Below are 22,481 nucleotides of genomic sequence, written 5' to 3'. Positions count from 1 at the left end.
CTTAATCAGATGAATGCATGCAGAAATAGCTCTGAGGATAAAGTCCTTTAGGAAGCAGAAATTATAAACAATTTAGATGCCATTTTGTTCAAAATACCTTCAAAGTAGGACACATGCATTTGCTTTGTTCCTGAAAGCATTTATTTTAAAACCGTGTTTTCAATGGCATGAAATAACAATGCTTTCCTTAGCAGCATGATTAAATTAAATCGATGAGGTAAATTAATGACAGGTACTGCCAATATTTCTTAAAAGAAAGAGGGCTAACTGTTATTTCACAGATACACCACGAAGAAAAAAAAAAAACAAAACAGCCGTCCTGCATTTCCTCCTCTCAGACAATTTGGGGTTTGTTCTTGTGGCACCAAGAGAAAATGGGATGCCACCTCTGCACTAGGAATGGGTGGTCTTCCCCAAGCAGGTTTAGCTGTGAGAAGACAGAGGGGCAGCTATGACAACGCTCGGTCCCCATCACTGCCTTACTCCCCAGCAGAACCCTTCCTGGCATCTGCATGTGGTTCTGCCTTCCTCCTCCCCAGCTGCAGCACCCCCTCCCTTCAGGCTGCAAGGTGAGGGAGGATACGGACAGGAGGTTGCCTGTCTCTTTGGTACAAAGTGTTTTTCCCCCATCTCAGATGTTAGGTCTTATAAGAAGGCTGGTTATGCATTCTGCCAAAGAGAATTGCCAATGATTTATTATCGCTGTTGGTGCCCTTAATAGATTTTTATATAATTTAAAGACCTGCAACATGGAATGACCTCAGAGACCATTTATTAAAATCTCTTCATTAAAAAAAAAAAAAAAAAAAAGACAGAATTATCACCCAAAGTCCACTGCTTACTTTAGGGTTCCCTCTTGCTGTTGTACATGCTATGGTTTGGAACAAATGTATAATGACATGTATTTACTATTATAATATCAAACAGAACATATGTATTTTTTACTGCCATAAAAATCCTCTGTGCTCTGCCCGTTGATCCCTGCCTCCCCTTGAACATGTGGCAACCCACTGATCTTTTTCCTGTTTCCACAGTTCGGAAGATAACGACGCTGCTAATTTAGGTATATCAGTAGTAACAAATGCGCCCCTCAGGTAGGGGGTGTTGGTAAGGGAGGAGGCTACGCGTATGTGGGGGCGGGGGGACGGGGGGGGGCCTCTCTAATTCCTCTCAATTTTGCAGTGAACCTAGAACTGCCCTAAAAATAAATAAATAAATAAACTTTTTAAAAAAGAACAAAATGAGACTTCGAGAGGTGAAGTGACCTGACCAAGGTCACAGAACTGGTTCCCAGTGGACCAAGATTAGAATGCAGAGGCCTGATGTTGCAAGCTTTATGTGCCACACCTTGCTACCCTGCATCCTATAATAACAAGGAAAAGTCAAGAAATATTTAGTGAGAAACTGAGGAGGATCTCTAGGTCCAATTGAATCATCTGCTCCCGGGGTTGGCAGAGACGTGTGATGGGCCTGATGTTTACATCTGGGTTCTGTGTCACCATCGCCCCACCTCCCTCTGTGACTCCACGCATCCCGCACCTGCACACTTTAGCTGATGCTGTGCTTGGTGCCTAGAAGCCCTTCTCCTCCATCTTCAGCACTACTTATTCCCAAAGGCAAAGCTGCCTCTGGGCACAATGGATTCCTCTCTCACAATTCTCAACTCTGAGTATTTTGCAGATAACTTTATTACAGAATTTGTACGTATTAGAGTTACATATTAGCCCTCCAGTTAGACCCTGAACTCCATCAAGCAGGACTGGGTCTTTGTCACCTTCGAATTTCCAGAAACAAACTCTGCGATGGGGCACAATTCACGTGCTCAAAAAAAAAAAAAGTTTATGGAGAGGATACAGATCTACCATTTCTTTTTTCCAGAGTACAGTTGAAGACTAGGAAACATTAACAAACAAAAATAAATATAGGTTCTACAATGAAGCAGCTGATAGAATTATCAAATATTGTTTTGGTAGTGCAGAAACTATGTATCCCCAAGATATACAAACATTCCTTACATTCAAAACATGATTGTCAGTAGTACTGTCATTGTTCATTGATCTGAAACTGTTAATAATAACAATAGGCAATTATTTGCTTTAAAAATAGAAAATCACACAAAATACATAAAATATATAAAAAGCACAGTTTGGTCCTAGGTCCTGGGTACTCAACAGGTCATTTTGGAAGGTTATAAGGCCATCAACTAGAAGGAGGTACAGATTAAATTAGGAGCTTGGAAAAGTCTAGTTGTAGATAGTGAACACGTAAGAATGAGGGGAAAAATATCAAGGTCAGGTAGTTATTGCTTATAGTCCTTGCTGCCTCAGGACTAAGAGCTGCACTACATTGCGCCAAAGCAAAAAAACTATAATAATCTACTCTGCAAGTTTAAAATAACCAATTGTTTGATTCAAGATTTAAAGAGATTTAAAAAGAATATTAACAGATGGTTAACCTGTTTTTTTTTCCCCCCAGCACATACACAACATATCATGGTTCATTATTAGAACTAAAAAGGGTTCTGTCGAAAAGCCTAAAACTTCTCTTTAAAGTATCTTTTGCTCCATGTTATAGTTTCCTGTGAATTGTTATTTTCCCTAAACATGATTTGATCTGTTCATTTTACTTTATCAGCAATTGAGAGAAACATAAATATACATGTATATAAAAGTGGCTATTCTAGATACCACAGCCCAGAATTTAATAACTGTATAGGCTTTCTGACTGTTTCAATTATACAAAAGATGCATTTTAGAGAAGAGACATATTTGGTATTTATTCTAGTAAAAGCATATTAATTGCAATATATTTTTGAAAGTTATTTTTATTTTATTTCATTTTTTGCTTTTTTGGGCCACACCCACAGCATGTGGAAGTTCCCAGGTTAGGGGCTGAATTAGAGCTGCAGCTGCTGGCCTATGCCACAGCCACAGCAACGCCAGATCTGAGCCATGTCTGCAACTTACACCATAGTTCACAGCAATGCCGGATCCTTAACCCACTGAGCGAGGCCAGGGATCAAACCCGCACCCTCAAGAATACTATTCAGGTTTGTTACCGCTGAGCTACAAGGGCAACTCCACGAGTTAGTTTTTAAATTGTCATTTAAAATTTAGGCTCAACCTTTTAATAGGAATGTTGGTTTGTTAGATTTGGCCATCTTTCTTTATCTCCCTTAAAGTTCACACATAAAACAAGGCGGAATGTAGGTCTATTCAGAAAATATAAATACTGGTAGCAGTAGTTTAAATTATTTGGCCCTCGAAAATATTGCTTAAGAAATCAAGTTCATCTTAATTGTAGGTAAATGTAATTATGCCCCAAGTCTGGGATATTTTACCCCTCTTTTGGCTTCATGTTATACTTTTCTGGCTGGAGAAAATGTTCTTTAATAGCACTAAATAGTTCATTTAGTTCTTTCTTTAGCTGCTCAGGATCACTGCAAAAGAAGAGGGAAAAAAATAGTCCAGATCAGTGGATTATTCCAAGGCACATTTTGTTTTATTTCTTTGTCTTTTTTAGGGCCACACCCACAGCATATGGAAGTCCCAAGGCTAGGGGTCCAATCTGGAGCTGTAGCCGCCAGCCTATGCCACAGCCACAGCTATGTGGGATCCAAGCCGAATCTGCCACCTATACCACAGCTCACGGTAATGCCAGATCCTTAGCCCACTGAGCAATGCCAGGAATTAAACCCACAATCTCATGCCTCCTAGTGGGATTTGTTTCTGCTACGCCATGATAGGAACTCCTAGGCACACTTAATTTTTCAACAGAAAGGGCAATCCTTGTAATTAGTTAAGATCATTTTTGTGCTGTAATAGCTAACTAGTACAACTGAAACAATCCACTTTATTATAGACATTAATTCTGGCTCACTACTTACTAGCTGTGTGCCTTTGGGCGAGTGATTTAGGCTCTCAAAGGCCCAGATTCTTCATTTATAAAATAGAGATAAAGACTTTATCTTCTCAAGAGAGTTGTAGAGATTGAGATAAATTATATAAAGCAATTAGCACAGAACCTGGCCTCAAAACCTCAATAAATGTAGCTATCATTATAATTATTTTTATCCCCACTGGCAACATATAAAGTAATTATGCTTCACAAATATATGTGATTTACACAGGTTTTTTTTTTTCTCCTTCTCCATAAATTAGCTTTGAAGAAAATAACAGTTCTCAAGAAGGCACATACTAATAATTACTGGTGTTTTGTTTTGTTGTTTTTTTCCTGCACCTATGGTATGCAGAAGTTCCTAGGCCAGGGATTGAACCCTCACCACACCTGTAACCAGAGCCACAGCAGTGACAACACTAGATCCTTCACCCAGTGAGCCATGAGGGAACTCTAATTACTAGTTTTTTGTTTTTTCTTTTAAAACAATATACATAAAATTAAAACATCAATAAATTTACTACATCTCCTGCTGGTTTTATTTTTCTGTTATACCACTGCTTGATGTAAATACTACCTAAATCTTGAGACAGTAAGAGACTGTCCTTGTTCTTAGGAGATGGGTATTGAAGTACTAAAGTCTGGGACTTATTTTCAAATGGCTCAGAAACAAACCCAGGTCTATAATACATATGGCGAATGAGAGCAAATATTTCAAAATGCTAGCAATTGCTGAGACTAGATAGGCAAGCTATGGCTTGGGGCCTATTTTTATACATAAGTTTTTTTGGAACACAGCCATGCTCATTCTCTCATGTCAATGGTAGCTTTCTGGCTACAAGAGCACAGCTGAGTTATTGCAATAAGGACCGTGTGGTTTGAAAACCCTAAAACAGTTACTATTTGGCTCTTTACAGAAAAAGTCTGCCAACCCTTGGTCTATGTGAAGAGCATGTGCATATTCACTACATTGTTTCTACATTTCTATAGGTTTGAAAATTTTCAAAATAAAAAAAATTAGACAAGGAGTTCCCATCGTGGCTTAGTAGTTAACGAATCCAACTAGGAACCATGAGGTTGTGGGTTTGATCCCTGGCCTTGCTCAGTGGGTTAAGGATCTGGCATTGCCATGAGCTGTGGTATAGGTTGAAGACACGGCTCGGATCTGATGTTGCTGTAGCTGTGGCACAGACCGGCAGCTGTAGCTCCAATTCGATCCCTAGCCTGGGAACCTCCATATGCCACAGGCATGGCCCTAGAAAAGACAAAAAGACCAAAAAAAAAAAAAAAATTGGACAAAACTAAAGACCTCAAATCAACCCCAACAGGAAAATTTTTTAAAGCAGGACTTAATATTTGAACAGGATTTTGCATTCTAAAGGATTAGTAGGTTGTAGAATTCTATGAATGAATGAAATTCATGATATAAACAATATTACTAATATTTAAGGTTATCAGAAAATAAGAAAACCTGGAGTTCCTGTCGTGGCTCAGTGGTTAACGAATCTGACTAGAAACCATAAGGTTGTGGGTTCAATCCCTGGCCTTGCTCAGTGGGTTATGGATCCAGTGTTGCCATGAGCTGTGGTGTAGGCTGCAGACACGGCTTGGATCCTGAGTTGCTGTGGCTGTGGTGTAGGCCGGTGGCTACAGCTCCAATTAGACCCATGGCCTGGGAACCTCCATATGCTGCAGGAGTGGCCCTAGAAAAGGCAAAAAGAAAATAAGAAAACCTTAGCCATGGCTTTATTACTGTGTGTTAGCTACGCTAACGCCCTGCTTAACCCCTGACAGCATATTCACAGACTGACCTAGTGCCTAATGTCCCATTTAATATATGGGAACAACATTTCAATGAATATAATAAAAGGACAAATTTTCAAAGTACTTTTAGCAATTCAGAAACTAATATTTGAATTTAAGTCCACTCAATGAGCCATGTAAAAAAATTGTAAATACAATAGATCTTTAGACAGTAAGTTGTTACTATAAAGGAAAGATTTTTAAAGTATTACATATATTTTCACAGGATAATGAAAAGACAAACAGAGAAACAAATCTTTACGTTAGACTTAGGTCCATTTGTTTTCAAAAAAAAATGAGATGCACATATGAAAACAATGAGTGAGAATGAGAATTACAAGGATCCATCTGTGGAAAATTCAATATAGTAGCGAATAGCTTATTTAACACACATGGGAACATTGATACTTGCACAATGTTACAATAAAATATTGGTAATCCAGTACACTTAGAAAACAATCTCTCTCTCTTTTTTTGGGGCCATACCCACAGCATATGCAAGTACCCGGGGCCAGGAACCATTAACCCCACAATGAACTTCCAGAAAATGAGCTCTTTCATTTGTTTGTCCAAGTGGCTTAATAGTGAGTTTTGGCTTTTTAAGCACAAAAGTGTTAAATGAGAATCTGTAACAAAATTATAGTCCCTCTCAAGTGCAGACTTTTTTTTTTTTTGGTCTTTTTAGGGCTGAACTTGCAGCATATGGAGGTTCCCAGGTTAGGGGTCCAATTGGAGATACAGCTGCAGGCCTAGGCCACAAACACAGCAACATGGGATCCGAGCCACATCTTCTACCTACCTACACCACAGCTTAATCCACTGAGCAAGGCGAGTGGGAATTCCCATCTTGGCATAGTGGAAATGAATCCAACTAGGAGCTATGAGGTTGCAGGTTCGATCCCTGACCTCGCGCAGTGGGTTAAGGATCTGGCGTTGCCCTGAGCTGTGGTGTAGGTTGCAGACATGGCTCGGATCTGGCATTGCTGTGGCTGTGGTATAGGCTGGTAGCCGCAGCTCCGATTCGACCCCTAAGCTTGGGAACCTCCATAGGGTGCGGGTGTGGCCCTAAAAAAAAGGCAAAAGACAAAACAAATAAAATAGTGTCTAGGTCAAAGTTTCAAATTGCATGTGACTCACATTTTATTTCTATTGGGCAGCACCAACTTAATTCACCTTTATAAAATTTTTCCTGATTTTGAACTGTATTCTGAATAGAGAAGCGATAGTTGAGTGAGTATGATATTGGTATGCAACATCGCATTGACACGTGCTAACTATACGTACCATGGCTGGCAAAATTTGAAATGTTACAGGTGTTGGAGAGTGACCAACTCAAACCCTTTACCAAGGTCACAAAACATGACCCCAAAGCAACCAGACCATCAGCTCTTTGGTGGCAAGGACTCTTTCTGACTTGGCTCTTTATCTGCCTCAAGACCCAGAAAGACTGACAAGCAACAGGTGCTCAAAGATAGATATATTTGTCTTTTGTCTTTTTGGGACTACCCACGGCATATGGAGGTTCCCAGGCTGGAGGTCTAATTGCAACTGTAGCTGCCAGCCTATACCACAGCCACAGCCACAGCAAATCTGAGCCGCATCTGTGACCTACACCACAGCTCCCGGTGACACCGGATCCTTAACCCACTGCTCAAGGCCAAGGATCGAACCCGCAACCTCATGGTTCCTGGTAGGATTGATTTCTGCTGTGCCATGACAGGAACTCCTTTTCTTTCTTTTTTGGTCTGTCAAAGATATTTGTTGATGCATGTGTAATGATTTTAATTTACTGTGTCATACATGGACAAAAAGAGAAAAACCCATTGGTGCTAGCTAGCCTCAAATAAAAGTACTAGAAAAAGGACATTTTATTACTATTACTATGATTTTTCAGAATAAAAGTTTCCCATACAAGTAAAGTTAGGAGAGAGTGGAGCAATTAAGTAGGAAATAAACACTCTTGCTCCTGGACACTTGAGGCAGCTGTTAACATGACTGAGTTGCTGCAGGTTCTGAAACAATGTTCCTGATTAAATTACATATCAGAAAGATAGAAGGTTTTTATTTTTGTTTTTGTTGTTTCTTTTTGGGGTTTTTTTTTGCTATTTCTTGGGCTGCTCCAGCGGCACATGGAGGTTCCCAGGTTAGGGGTCGAATTGGAGCTGTAGCCACCGGCCTACGCCAGAGCCACTGAGCCACGACGGGAACTCCTAGAAGGTTTTACTTAGGTCCGAATAGGATTTAGGACCACAGGGGATAAATCACAGCAGCTGCCACCCACAGCATACCTATTTCCAGGCGGGGCGCAGAGTTCCGAGTAGTACTTGATTTTGGGTTCCGTCCCACTGGTCCGGATCGTGGCCACGCCTCCGTTAGCAAAAGTGAAGGTGATCATCTGGCTGCTTTCTTTAGTAGGGAGAACCTAAGAGTAAATTCACACATGTTAAAATTTAAGTAGTACTATAAGCTGTTCTGACATAACTAATATTTGCCCCTGGATAAGCAAGAGAGGAAATACAAAACAAATATTTCGGTTAGAAAAGAAGAACATTTTTGAGGAAGTCAGAAAATATACTCTATATAAATGAAATGAATAATAAGAAGAAAAAGTGACTTTGTGTACTAGCTTTTTACCCCCCTAGTTCTATTAAAGCTATTAAGTTTTACTAAAATTGAAACATCATTTCAGAAGAAATTGCTTTAAACAGATTCATAATGCATTACCAAAAACTCCACAAAACATTAGGCTTATTTCACTTTCAAGAGCTTCTGGTGGGAGGTTCCCGTTGTGGCGCAGTGGTTAACGAATCCGACTAGGAACGATGAGGTTGTGGGTTTGATCCCAGGCCTTGCACAGTAGGTTAAGGATCCGGCATTGCCATGAGCTGTGGTGTAGGTTGCAGACGTGGCTCGGATCCCATGTTGCTGTGGTTGTGGCCTAGGCCAGCAGCTGTATCTCCGACTGGACCCCTAGCCTGGAAATCTCCATATGCCGCGGGAGTGGCCTTAGAAAAGGCAAAAAGACAAAAAAAAAAAAGAGCTTCTGGTGGATGTATTCATAGCTGATTGCTCTCCAAACTCCATGACTAAAGCATAAAAAAAACCCACAAAACACAAAAAAAACACAAGGGCCAAGAGGCAACAGCAGTTGCTGCCAACCAACCGTGGCAGTCAGAAACCAGGTAGGAGGCAGAAGTGACCTGTTAGAACACAGGACAAGGACTGAGGAGCCTCTGCAGCAGGCAGGCAGATAGGACTGAGTCAGTATGTGCTTCAGGATCCTGGCGAAGCTCATTACCCAGGACCCCAGGTACCCCAAAGGGATTTGGGAGTTCCCTGGTGGCTCAGCAGGTTAAGGATCTGGCATTGCCATTGTAGCAGCTTGGGCTGCTACAGTGGCAAGGGTCAATACCTGGCTGGGGAACTTCCAAAAGCCTTGGGCTCAGCCAAAACAAAAATAAAAAACAAAACAAACAAACAAGAAGTTCCTGTTGTGGCACATCAGAAATGAATCTGACTAGGAACCATGAGGTTGGGGGTTCGACCCCTGGCCTTGCTCAGTGGGTTGAGGATCTGGCGTCGCCGTGAGCTGTGGTGCAGGTCACAGACATGGCTCAGATCCCCCGCTGCTGTGGCTCTGGTATAGGCCAGCAGCTACAGCTCCTTAGACCCCTAGCCTTGGCACCTCCATATGCCTTGGGTGTGGCATTAGAAAAGATAAAAAAAAAAATCCAACAGAACAAAGTACAGTAAAAAGTAAATACAGAAGAGTTTAATTGGTAAAAGCATTACTTACAGCTTTTTTATCAGGTTGGCTATCATCATAGCCAGTTGTAAGATCCCTAATGCCAGAAATTTCAAATCTGCCACAAGTTTTTGGATAATTATTCTTCCCATCGTAGTTTCTAAGGTTTTCAAATAATTTTTTAACATTGCCTTGATCATGGCAGATAAAATATGTACCTTTGGTAACATGGTAGCCATACCTATCAATACAAATACAATTACATGCAAAATGAGGAACAAATAATTCCACACAGCATACACAGAACATGTAATTCACCAGTATACTTCAATACAAATGACACAAATAAGCAAGACTAATTTCAAAGGAATAACTTAGCATTAAAAAAGAGGTCCAACATTTAAAAAAAGAGGTCCAAGAATCTACCCCAAGGAATCACTGAACTATTGCCCAGTCTCAGCCCATATTTGTAAGTAAAAGTTTCATAACTGGAAACTTTTACCTTAAGTATTGTGTCTGACCACTTTACCACTACAAAGGCAGAGCTGAATAACTGCTATAAATAGTAAATAGATGTTTCATGAACACACTTAGTCTTTTTTGATATTGGACATTTAGTTGAAATCACATTCTTCCATTACCCATTTCTGCAACTACTGTTCTCATCTGTTATGGATTAATGTCATCATGAATGGTAATTACTATTAAGGGGTTAAATATCAAAAGGAAAGAGTGATCTCTTACTGAGTTTTCATAAGAAATCAACTTTATAGCTAAAATGAGAGTATCAGAAAGAATATTAGTCTCATGCATCAGAACAGAGTAAAACATTTAAAAGGATTATTATGGGAGTTCCCTTTGCAGCTCAAGGGTTAACAAACCCGACTAGGATCCATGAGATGTTGGGTTTGATCCCTGGCTTTGCTCAGTGGGTTAAGGATCTGGCATTGCCATGAGCTGTAGCGGAGGTCAAAGATGTGGCTCGAATTCCGTGCTGCTGTGGCTGTGGCTTAGGCTAGCGGCTATGGATCCTATTCGACCCTTAGCCTGGGAACTTCCATATGCCACAGGAGTAGCCCTAAAAAAAGAAAAAGAAAGAAAAAAAAATATTATTACGTGTGGGATGCATGTTAGCTGTACTCATTGGGATCATTTCACAATACATATACACTGAATCATTATGTCGTACACCCGAAACTGATTAAAAAAATTACTTCAATTAAATGCAGTCAATAGAAACTTACTCAACATAGATGGCATTTAGCTGCTGAGACAAAGACAAATTCTTGGTTGCTAGAAAGCTGGCCAACTCTGCGCTTATGACGGCAGCACTGACTCCATCTTTGTCCAGAACGAAAGGGCAGCACATATATCCTGCAGAAACATGTGTCGTACACACAGCCTGAGGAGTGGGTCCCCTTGCACACTGTGCAAACACACATTCATATGCATCCTGCCCATTGCAAATGAGACTGTCTAGTACGTAGACGCTTCTCACTCACCATTACATTTAAGAGTCTAGCCCAGTGCCTAGCACACAGCAGGCCTTCAAGAAGTGTTTGTTGAGGTACAAACTACTATGTATAAAATAAATAAGATGTAAGGATATATTGTACCACACAGGGAATAGAGCTGACTTTTATAACAACTATAAATGGAATATATTTATAAAAATATTGAATCACTATGTTGCATAGCTGAAACTAACATAGTATTATCATTCAACTACGCTCTAATTTAGAAAAAGAAAAGAAAAAAAAGAGGAAGTGCCCTTGCTGTACAGTGGGAAAATATAAAAAAGAGGAAGTGTCTGTTGAATAACCTGTAAGGAATTTCTCTGCTGGACAAATCATGCTCCTTTTCCAGGTCTTGCCCAAATCCCTCCAGCTCACACAAAAGTGTCTCCTATTGTTCTAGTCAATGCTTCACTCCGTCTTCTTTGAATCTCCCACTGATCTTTTCAGTTATCTTGTTCATCTCAACACCCAACCCACATTCTTGTGTGGTGACTAATCAGATTTATATAAACTGCTATAAGGCTGAGGTCAGGGCCATCCATTTCTTTGAGTCACTCCGTAAGTGATATGCAATAAATAGTTGATAAACAAATGTAAGAAAATATTTTTTAAAAACAAAAATCTATAGAAGGACCATATTGCCACTTCTGACAACAAAAGAGCAAAAGCTGAGCTATTACACTTCACTCACTGAATTAGTTCATGTTCTGCTTGTGTCTATGCTATAGGAAATGTATAAACCAGAAAAACATGTGCTGTAGAGTAAGCATGACATATAATAACTCTTACTAAACAAGGAGCTGAAACATTCGGAGTTCCCGTCGTGGCGCAGTGGTTAACGAGTCCGACTAGGAACCATGAGGTTGCGGGTTCGGTCCCTGCCCTTGCTCAGTGGGTTAACGATCCGGCGTTGCCGTGAGCTGTGGTGTAGGTTGCAGACGCGGCTCGGATCCTGCGTTGCTGTGGCTCTGGCGTAGGTTAGTGGCTACAGCTCCGATTCCACCCCTAGCCTGGGAACCTCCATATGCCGCGGGAGCGGCCCAAGAAATAGCAACAACAACAGCAACAACAACAAAAAAAAAACATCCCCAGCACAAACATTTGCATCACGCTTCTATTGCTAGCTCTCCTTTCTGCCCATTTACAGTGATCACTTAAGGCTAGTCTTTCTGTCATCCTGGCTTTCATCTTTCAGGTGACAAGCACCCTGATGAAAGCCCCTCACCATACCTTCTCCTTTTTTTCTGGCCAGATCTTTGCAGAGCACTCTCCAAGGGGGAGTGAACTATATTCGGCTTGGAAACCCTAGTGAGGAAATACACAACTCCCCAGATCGGAGGACTCTTAAGCTGCTAGCAGCCACGTGCAGAACGTCACTGTTCGAAAGCATCTGGGAAAAGGACTCACTTCCTCACATGAATGGCTTATAAAAATCTGTGACGCCAGATTTGGGGGAGGACAGTTCCGTGCCTGCTCAGTGTCACAGAAGCAAAGCAAACTGTGTGCTCCTGTTTCATTGTTAGTCTTCTGAACCCAAATCCAAAGCTGTGCCCATGTATTTGCATCGTCTACAAAGAACTGATTCCATGATCACAATGATCACCTCTTACCAATAGCTTCTTCAAATGCAAATAAGACATTTTTCCCCTGCTCCATTAGCTGCTTGGCCCGGTTTCCCATCCACTTGAAGCCTGTCAAAGTTTCCTAAAAGGATAATCCAAGAGAGAAAGAAATGCCTTAGGTCTTCTACAGAGTAAAAGATTTTTAATAAAAGCAAGTCTTACCAACACCTTACCTCGAAGTGAAAACCCTCCTTTAAGGCAATGGCCTGCAGGATTCTGGAGGACACGGTGCTGGACAGCATGTATGTGTCTTTGAGAGCGCTGGGATCTTGGTTCTTTTCTTTCCAACAAGTAAAGAGCCACCAGCCCAAGAGGGCCCCCAACTCATTGCCGGAAAACACTTTCCAATCCCCGCTGAAAGAAAAAAACCACCTATGGATGCATGGCAGTGATCCTGAGAGAGACACTAAAAGTTACCAGGACAGAACAATTAAGCAAACAAGGCTCCAAGGAGCCTCCATAAGACTGGTGTGGTTATTCTTGTTTAAATCACCGGCCAGAAATGTGGCTGCCACTCCACAAACATTTGAGCAGCAGCTACTGCGTCTCAGCCAGTTTGTCTGGACAAACATCCTATCTTTGAAGAGCATATAAAATAAGTAGGTGAGTGATGACACAGAATCCCTTTTATCTTAGTCTTCCACAAAGCCTTTTTTTTTAAACATGACAGAAATATGCTGGCAAGATGCCCCCACGTAGAATAGTTTGTGTATTTCAATTTTCTGCTCAGCACAGCCGCTTCTGAGAGCGCGGCCGGCGTGGCATGCCTCAACATCAGGACACCAGAGAACAGGCCTGCAATTTACGTTCCCATCTGTGGTCCAGGAAGCTAGAAATACTCCTCACGTGTCTGCAGGTATCACCTTAGCTTAAATTTCTAAAAACGGGTGTGGAATTGAATCTGTTTTGTCAGAATTGTAAATCCTAAGCCTGTACTGTCCCACGACCCCCCAAACATCACACGTGCTGTCCGACACCCCAAACTGCTTGAATGCCGCCTACCCTTCCACTCGCGCCCTTACCCACATTGCTCTGTACAATGTCTATGGTCACACTTGAACATGGGCAGCGCCCACGGGCAGGCCACTCTGGTCCTCAACCTCAGCTCTGCTGTGAAGCGCCAGCTCCTAACCAAGCCCTGTGGCAAATACGGGCCTGTAAAGCCAGCACCAAACAAAGTGATTTGCCCTCATTAGGCATCTCGTCGTTAATTACAGAGATAAAATGGAGGAAGAACAAGTGGTAATTCCAATTGCAAGCACCTCTTGGGCTGGTTTACTCGGCATTATGCTTGCCGTCATGTGGCCACCAGGTCAGCACTTGTTCTATGAAAGGAGCTGACAGAGGTTCGGTGAGACGACCTTTTGCAAAGTAAATGGGAAATATTTCCAAGTCTGTCCGATCTCTCCAGAAGCAGTTTACTGCCAGAGATGTCCCCCTTTATACCTTCTATCACGTAGATACGTAATCACTATCAACTGTACCTGTCTTGCTTTTCTGCCACAGCAAGTCTATCAGCATCTGGGTCGTTTGCTAAAATGATTTTGGCCTTGGTTTTGTCAGCCAAAGCAAAAGATAAAGCCTGAAAAAGAGTAAGAAGAGAAAAGATCACTTTAATCAGGAATTGAGCACAGTGCAGTCTTGAAAAACGTTCAATTCTTTCAGAACTAAGAAAGGACTTTCTTTAAACCTGAGGCTGCATTTTATCTCGGAAGCTGGTCTTGGATGGTCCCACATGACTTTCTAAGGCAGAGGTCAGATAAGGAGCATCAACATGTGAGCCACCTGTGCCTGTGGGATTTGTTCCACGTCTGATGGCACATGTGTGGTGGGGACTGGTATTCCCAGGCTTGGCCGTGAGATCAACCTTACAAACAAACCAAAATAAAACACCTCTCTGAAGAGCATTGTTACCCTAAGCTTTGAAAAGGTTAAAGGAACTATAATTTAACGGTACTTCTTCACATCGCAAAAATGTCAGTTCAGGGGAAAAAAGTCACAGGCTAAAGTTCCATTCCATTATTGTTCCTTTTGGCATCAAGCAGTGCAGTAAATGAAATGATAAGGACATTCGTTAAATTGAACGTAAAGCATCATTTTACACGTGTGAGAGATTTCAGTTCTTAACGTTCCGATGCTAAGACATCTGATTTGAAAGTTCCTTCAAGAAATGGATGACTATGGAGTTCCCGTTATGGCTCAGTGGTTAATGAATCTGACTAGGAACCAGGAGGTTTCAGGTTCGATCCCTGGCCTTGCTCAGTGGGTTAAGGATCCCTCGTTGCTGCGAGCTGTGCTGTAGATCACAGAGGCGGCTCAGATCCCACATTGCTGCGGCTCTGGTGTAGGCTGGGGGGCTACAGGTCCAAGTGGACCCCTAGCCTGGGAACCTCTAAATGCCGCGAGTGCGGCCCTAAAAAGCAAAAAAGAAAAAAAAGAAATGGATGGATGACTAATAAATATAAATATTTCCAATGACAAAATTACTTTTTCTTAGCACAGTGAAAACACATAAAAACTTATTTTACATGATTATAATAGTTTTGAATATCAAAGGTAAATTTTATGAATAGAAAGAAATCTGATTACCAAGGCCTTTTCACCCTCTTCAGGATTCGGGTGCGTCACTGTTGGGAACTCGGGATCGGGATCCTTCTGTTCAGGAACAGCCACGGGAGGAGCAAAGTCAAAAGCTTTGAACGCCGACTGCACGAAGTGGTGGGCCACACCGTGGACTGAGGTGTGTACAAACTTCACCTGGGTCTCCCTGTTCACATGCCTAGAGTCAGACACATGCGGAATAATGAGAGGTAAATGCGGCTCTCGAAACCAGGAGGTTTGCAAAATACCAAGGAATCTGCTTCCTAAAAATGTAAGATATCAAAGGAAGAAGACAGCTGAGGATCTCTCTAATTCCATTAAAAAAACAAAAAGAGGAGTTCCTGTTGTGGCTCAGCAGGTTACAAACCCGACTAGGATCCATGAGGATGCGGGTCTGATCCCTGGCCTTGCTCAGTGGGTTAGGGATCCGGCGTTGCTGTGAGCTGTGGTGTAGGTCAAAGACACGGCTGGGATCCCATGTGCTGTGGCTGTGGCACAGACCAGCAGCTACAGCTCTGACTTGACAACAACCAAAAGAAACAAAACTCATTCACTCTCTTCCAAACATACACCCTCCCCCAACATTTTCAAGTGTTAAATTTTACTCTGAAGTTATTTTCAGCAAATCTGATTACTTTTGGATTTTGTTTCTGCTATAGCCACACCTAGAGTGGTTTCTAGGAGAGACTCCCAGCTGGCCCAGGGGCAGCGCCTATCCAGCTCCAGGACTCAAATACTCTTTACTAGCTTCAAGATGGACTGTCGTGTATGTAACATCCCATACACGATACATAAGGAATAAAACATTTTCACTGTCAAGGAACAATCCTGCTTGGCAACGTGCCCTGATCTAGAGACTTAATATAGAATAGCACTAAACATTAAAATTAACAGTGGAAAGGTAAACACAAGGTGTTAATCTGACTGCTAGATTTTTGGTTTATTGTCCATTTTTTCCGGCAATGAATAAATGAACAAGGTCTTCTCTGAGAAAACAACAGCTTAAAACAAATAAACCCTTTGTTTTGATAAAATACATCAAGAAAAACAAATATACAAGATAAAACAAATTTGGAAAAAGATCTTAGTGATATTAGAGTGAATTATACAATTATCACAATTAGAACAGTTTAGTGCTGGATATACAAAGGTACATTAAGGGAAGAGAACAGAGTCCAGAAGTTGATCCAATTTGAAATGGGAAATACAAATGAGAAGTAGTAAGACTTAGTTTTTAACATGATTTGGAGACAGACTAAATTTAAATCCTAGAGCTCTGTCACTTACAAGCCGTTGTGACTCTTGGTTACTTTGTTAACCTCTCTGCATCACAGTTTTCTCATCCATAAAATGGAAACACACCAGAACCTAGCCTCAGCATTACTGTGATGATTAAAATGAGATTAAAGTAATTAGTACAACTGAAGAGCCTATAGCAGTTATCTGATACCAACAACTCAAAAGATCAGCATTACAAAATGTAAACATGGAAGTCTTAGAGTAAAACAAGAGTTGTGCTTTGTTTTTCTTTAATAATTCTGGTATAGTGTAAGCTTCTTCTTTTTTTTTTTTTTTTTTTTTGGCTTTTTAGGGAGGTTCCCAGGCTAGGGGTCTAATAGGAGCTACAGCTGCCTGTCTACGTCACAGCCACGGCAACGTGGAATCTGAGCTATGGAATCTGAGCTACGTCTGCAACCTACACTATAGCTCACAGCAACGCCGGATCCTTAACCCACTGGGCGAGGCCAGGGATTGAATCCACAACCTCACGGTTCCTAGTCGGATTCGTTTCCGTTGTGCCATGATGGGGACTCCTAGTGTAACCTTCTTAAGTATGACACAAAAAAGTCAGACGTTTCAGTGAAAAATCCAAAGGTAACAACAGAAGGGAAATCAATATTTGAGATAAATGAAGGCTAGTTTTCTGTATAAGCAAAGAGATTTTTTCAAATGCAAAAAGTGAACAAACACACAGAAAAATATAGGTTACATAAACATAAAAATATTCATAAAGAATGCAAATAAGGTTAGGTATTACTTTTTGTAGTAACTGAAACACCTAACTTTATAGTAATTTAAATAGTAAAATTTAATTTTGTAGTAAGTTGGAAGAGGAGACTACTCAAGTGTCGGTAATACTCTGTGTAGCTAAGAATGTGTAAATCATATACTATTGGTGGCAACCTCAACTAATGGAACATCTCTGGAAAACAATTTGTTAACCTTTATCTACTTTGTAAATGCACATGTATTTCTGATGCCTGAAATGTATGTAATAAACACACACACACACACACAAGCACTCAAGGAACTGTGCTCAAAGGTGCTGACTCCAATGCTACCTGGAGTAGCACAAAACTGCAACTCCTTAGTCTTTGTCAAGCTCAATCAGAGGAACAGAGGGAATGGATTATAGACCAGTTTTAAATGGCCCCACCATTTAAAAATTAGGCCATTTGTCATAAAAATCTAGGTTTCCAGTTTCTTTTAGGAGAAAAAAAAAATCAGATGCTTGGGCAATGCTGGACCTATATTTGCCCACAGTAATAGCAGCTGGCACATGGGTTCCTTAGGTGGGATAGGGTTCCACACTCCACACAGGAGCCACGACGCCCAGGCGGTCCAACAAATACCATATTAGAGACAGCACAGAAATTCTGCTGCTTGAACATCAGTGGTTTCTTGCTAGGGGGACAATCAGGAGTAGTGGACCTGCAACAGGACTAGGGCAGGACAACTCTTCCTTCAGCCCCTCTGCTTCCACCTGACTGTGAGCATCACGTCTGTGTCCCGGGTTAAATAAATAAATGGGTACAGCAGCCGGTAAATGTAAAGAGTCAGCATAGACATGGAGAACAGACTTACGGTTGCCAAGGCGTGGGGGAAGGGAGTGGGATGAAGGGGGAGTATGGGGTTTGCAAATGCAAACTATTGCATTGACAATGCATAAGCAATACGGTCCTACTGTACAGCACAGGGAACTATATCCAATCTCCTGTGATAGCACATGATGGAAGATAACATGAGAAAAGAATATGTGTGACTGAGTGACTTTGCTGTACAGAAGAAATTGGCACAACACTGTATATCAATTACACTTTAACAAAAAAATTTTGGAGTTCCCGTTGTGGTACAGCAGAAACAAATCCGACTAGTACCCATGAGGTTGTGGGTTCAATCCCTGGCCTCGCTCAGTGGGTTAAGGAACTGGTGTTGCCATGAGCCGTGGTGTAGGTCACAGATGCGGCTCAGATCCTCCGTTGCTGTGGCTGTGGTGCAGGCCAACAGCTGTAGCACTGATTTGACCCCTAGCCTGGGAATCTCCATATGCCGCGGGTGTGGCCCTAAAAGGAAGAAAAAAAAAAATTACAAAAACTCAAAGAGTCAGGACTAATAGGGGCTAACAGAGAAAGGCATCTGGACTAATTAGCTGGGGGGAAAGGCATAGAACAAACTACAGGCACACTACATTCCTATTTATGAAAATATATTTCACATAGACATGTTTGTTTACGCACAGAAAGTTTCTGGAAAGATAAAAGAGTGTCAGTGTTTCCTATTTGACACCTTAGAATAAGGTTTTTCCCATACACATATACAAATATGCACACACATGTGTGTACACAAACTCACATAACACGAATCTATAACAGAGGTCAACAAATCATGGGCCAGCCACCTGCTTCTGTCAATAGTATTTTTTGAACACAACTGTATTTGCACTCATTCACTTCTGCATGGTCTATGGCTGCCTTCCGACATCAGCAAAGTCGGGGAGTTGCAACAAAGTGGCTCCCAAAGCCCAAAATATTCACTGTCTTTTTAAAGCAAAGTTGCTAAGCCCTCATCTAGACTCTAAAGTCAGATGCAGTTACAGTATAGGTACCAACTGAAGAGAAAAACTGCCTGAAAACAGAATTTAGCTGAATTGTATTCACTCATTGGAGATGAGTTTTCAATCCATTTACCTGTGAAAACAGTATTTTTTAAGGTCTTCAAAGTAGTCCTTATTGATGGAAGCACTTGGGTCATGAAGGAGGGGACTGTCATTGATTATAGAATCTTCCCACGCCTGAGGCCATGGCTCTAGGTTTTCTTCAATAGCCTGGGCAATCCCTTTATCATGAGGAGAGATGATCTGAGCCCCGTTATCCCAGTAGACCTGGAGAAGGCAGGAAGGTACCAGATGGCTTAGAGTCAATCCATGCCCGACACTCCTGGACCGTGAAGGCCCAGGATTCACAGCAAAAGACACACGTGTGGAGAGAAAAACAAAAATACCTTGTAACCATTATCCTGCTTTGGGTTGTGAGAGGCAGTTATCATGATTCCAGCACAAAGTTTCAAGTGTGATACTGTGTAGGGCTGTAATACAGTAGGAGAACAGATTCAAACAAAAAATTAGATCTACTTACAGGTCTACCATACATTGTATCATACATTATTTGAACCATGTACCCCCCCCTTTTTTTTAACAGTTGCACCCCCAGAATATGGAAGTTCCTGGGCTGGGGACTGAATCTGAGCCACAGCTGTGGCAATGCCGGATCCTTTAACCCACTGCGCCAGGCTGGGGATCAAACTTGCACTTCCCACAGCAACCCAAGGAGCTGCAGTCAGATTTTTTTTTTTTTTTTTTTTTTTGCCTTTTCTGGGGCTACTCCCGCGGCATATGGAGGTTCCTAGGCTAGGGGTCTAATTGGAGCTGTAGCTGCCAGCCTACGCCAGAGCCACAGCAACAAGGGATCCGAGCCGAGTCTGCAATCTACACCACAGCTCACGGCAACGCCGGATCGTTAACCCACTGAGCAAGGGCAGGGATCGAACCCGCAACCTCATGGTTCCTAGTCGGATTCGTTAACCACTGCGCCACAACGGGAACTCCGTGCAGTCAGGTTCTTAACTCACTGTGCTACAGTGGGAACTCCCCATGTTCCCTTTTAATAAACATAATATGTAAATATCATAATACGTCATATATTTTTGTGCCACATCCAAGCAATACACTCTGATTAGAGTAGAACTAATCAGAACTAACTCACGGCCCAACATTCTGGGATGTATGCCCCAAATTAAGAAGGGTGAACATTTTCTTAGGTGTTTATCATTCTGTCTCCTCCTTGGTAGAACGAGAAAACTCTCCAGACAATATGATGGTCTGATTCTCCACTGCACTTTCTTCTAAGGCTTCTGCCTGAGACAGGAGCTCATGGATTCAGTTTACCCCCTCAACTGCTTCCTCTGCTCATCTTTCCCCGATTTGCTTTTAAGGAAAAGGTTGACGAAAATGTGGAAGAAACGGAACACGCTCACCGCCTGTCATTTCTCTTCCACCCAAGGCTGGTTATCCTTCTCCATTTCGACTTGGCTCCCATCTTTACAAGGCTTCTTCCCCAGATGGGGAGAGGAGGCTTGTGCCCCTATGGCTCTACGCGGGACTTCCTCTACCCGTCTGTCCCCCTCCACTCTCCCACCAAGAAGCTCTGTGGTCGCTTGTCCCCCTAGAAGTTACCTCAAGTCCCGAAGGTGTCCCACAGCAAAGAAAAAAAGGGAATCACTCCATGACTTGGGCAAATAATCATGATACCGTGGAGTTCCTGACATGGCTCAGCGGTTAATGAACCCGAATAGCATCCATGAGAATGTGGGTTTGATCCCTGGCCTTGCTCAGTGGGTTAAGGATCTGGCATTGATGTGGCTGTGGTGTAGGCCAGTGGCTACAGCCCCGAATGGACCCCTAGCCTGAGGACCTCCACATGCCACAGGTGCGGCTCTAGAAAGACAAAAAAAAAAGACCAAAAAAACCAAACCAAAAAATCATGAGACACCTGTTTAATTTACACTGGATAAAAAATAATAGCTATCAACACTTATATAGTACGTATACAGCTGAAGGATGCTTGAACACACTGCAGTCTGTCCATCAAACAATAATACTCTCTTAGCATCTGGCCCGGCTCTTAAAAGTTCCATCTTCTTAAAAGCAATGGCTGTCATAGTCCCTACTGTCCTTTTCTTTAGATTCTGCTACAGCAAGAATTTGATAAAAATCTTTCTAAAACATGCCAAGTATGCTTCTTGTACAGGCCATGAATAGGATTTAGAAAGAAACATTTATATAAAAAGCTGGTGTACCAATTTGTCAAAAGAAAAAATTCACATTAAGACATGACTTGAGGAGTTCCCGTCGTGGCGCAGTGGTTAACGAATCCGACTAGGAACCATGAGGTTGCGGGTTCGGTCCCTGCCCTTGCTCAGTGGGTTAAAGATCCGGCGTTGCCGTGAGCTGTGGTGTAGGTTGCAGACGCGGCTCGGATACTGCGTTGCTGTGGCTCTGGCGTAGGCCAGTGGCTACAGCTCCGATTAGACCCCTAGCCTGGGAACCTCCATATGCCGCGGGAGCGGCCCAAAGAAATAGCAAAAAGACAAAAAAAAAAAAAAAAAAAAAAGACATGACTTGAGGGCCCGTCGTGGCGCAGTGGTTAATGAATCCGACTAGGAACCATGAGGTTGAGGGTTTGATCCTTGGCCTTGCTCAGTGGGTTAAGGATCCGGCGTTGCCATGAGCTGTGGTGTAGGTTGCAGACAAAGTTCAATTCCCGAGTTGCTGTGGCTCTAGCGTAGGCCGGCAGCTACAGCTCCGATTCGACCCTGAGCCTGGGAACCTCCATATGCTGCGGGAGTGGCCCCAGAAAAGGCAACAACAAAAAAAAAAAAAAAAAAAAAAAAAGACATGAATTGAGGGAGTTCCTGCTGTGGCACAGTAGGGAATGAATCTGACTAGCATCCAAGAGGCTGTGGGTTCAATCCCTGGCCTCGCTCAGTGGGTTAAGGAACTGGTGTTGCCATGAGCCGTGGTGTAGGTCACAGACGCAGCTAGGACCCAGGTTGCTGTGGCTGTGGCATAGGCTGGCAGCAGTAGCTCCCTTTCCACCCCTAGCCTGGGAATTTCCATATGCAGCAGGTGCGGCGCTAAAAAGGCAAAACGACATGGTTCGAGGCAAATCCAGATTTTGACCCAAGAAATTTCCTAATTGTGATAGCTGGGGAAAAGAATACAAACTAAATTAAAAAGCAAACAGGCATACAAACAAATGACATTTTGCTAACTAGCCAAAAGATCCTCAGAACATAAGCCAAAGAAAAACTATTTAAAAAAAAAAAAAAATCAATTTTGGAGTTCCCGCTATGGTGTGGTGGTTTAAAGGATCAGGCTCAGTGGGTTAAGTTCCTTTTAAACCACTGCACCATATATATATATATATATATATATATATAAAATCAATTCTGATGAGA

At 42.1% G+C, this 22,481-nt stretch overlaps 1 protein-coding gene across 1 annotated transcript in view; it reads right to left on the bottom strand.

Moving 5' to 3' along the window:
• PGM2 (phosphoglucomutase 2) overlaps positions 1,665-22,481 on the bottom strand; it is a 35,385-nt gene continuing 14,568 nt past the window's right edge. The window contains exons 5-14 of the mRNA XM_003128910.4: positions 19,467-19,550; positions 19,154-19,347; positions 15,174-15,363; positions 14,069-14,166; positions 12,758-12,938; positions 12,573-12,666; positions 10,690-10,819; positions 9,497-9,686; positions 7,989-8,122; positions 1,665-3,439 (exon numbers count right to left, since the gene is read on the bottom strand). Coding sequence (XP_003128958.1) covers positions 3,337-3,439; positions 7,989-8,122; positions 9,497-9,686; positions 10,690-10,819; positions 12,573-12,666; positions 12,758-12,938; positions 14,069-14,166; positions 15,174-15,363; positions 19,154-19,347; positions 19,467-19,550 — 1,398 coding nt within the window. The 3' untranslated portion in view covers positions 1,665-3,336. The remainder of the gene's footprint in view (positions 3,440-7,988; positions 8,123-9,496; positions 9,687-10,689; positions 10,820-12,572; positions 12,667-12,757; positions 12,939-14,068; positions 14,167-15,173; positions 15,364-19,153; positions 19,348-19,466; positions 19,551-22,481) is intronic.

Source organism: Sus scrofa, chromosome 8 (assembly GCF_000003025.6).
Source record: "Sus scrofa isolate TJ Tabasco breed Duroc chromosome 8, Sscrofa11.1, whole genome shotgun sequence".
Taxonomy (NCBI): domain Eukaryota; kingdom Metazoa; phylum Chordata; class Mammalia; order Artiodactyla; family Suidae; genus Sus; species Sus scrofa.
This window is presented reverse-complemented; position numbering and strand designations above follow the sequence as displayed.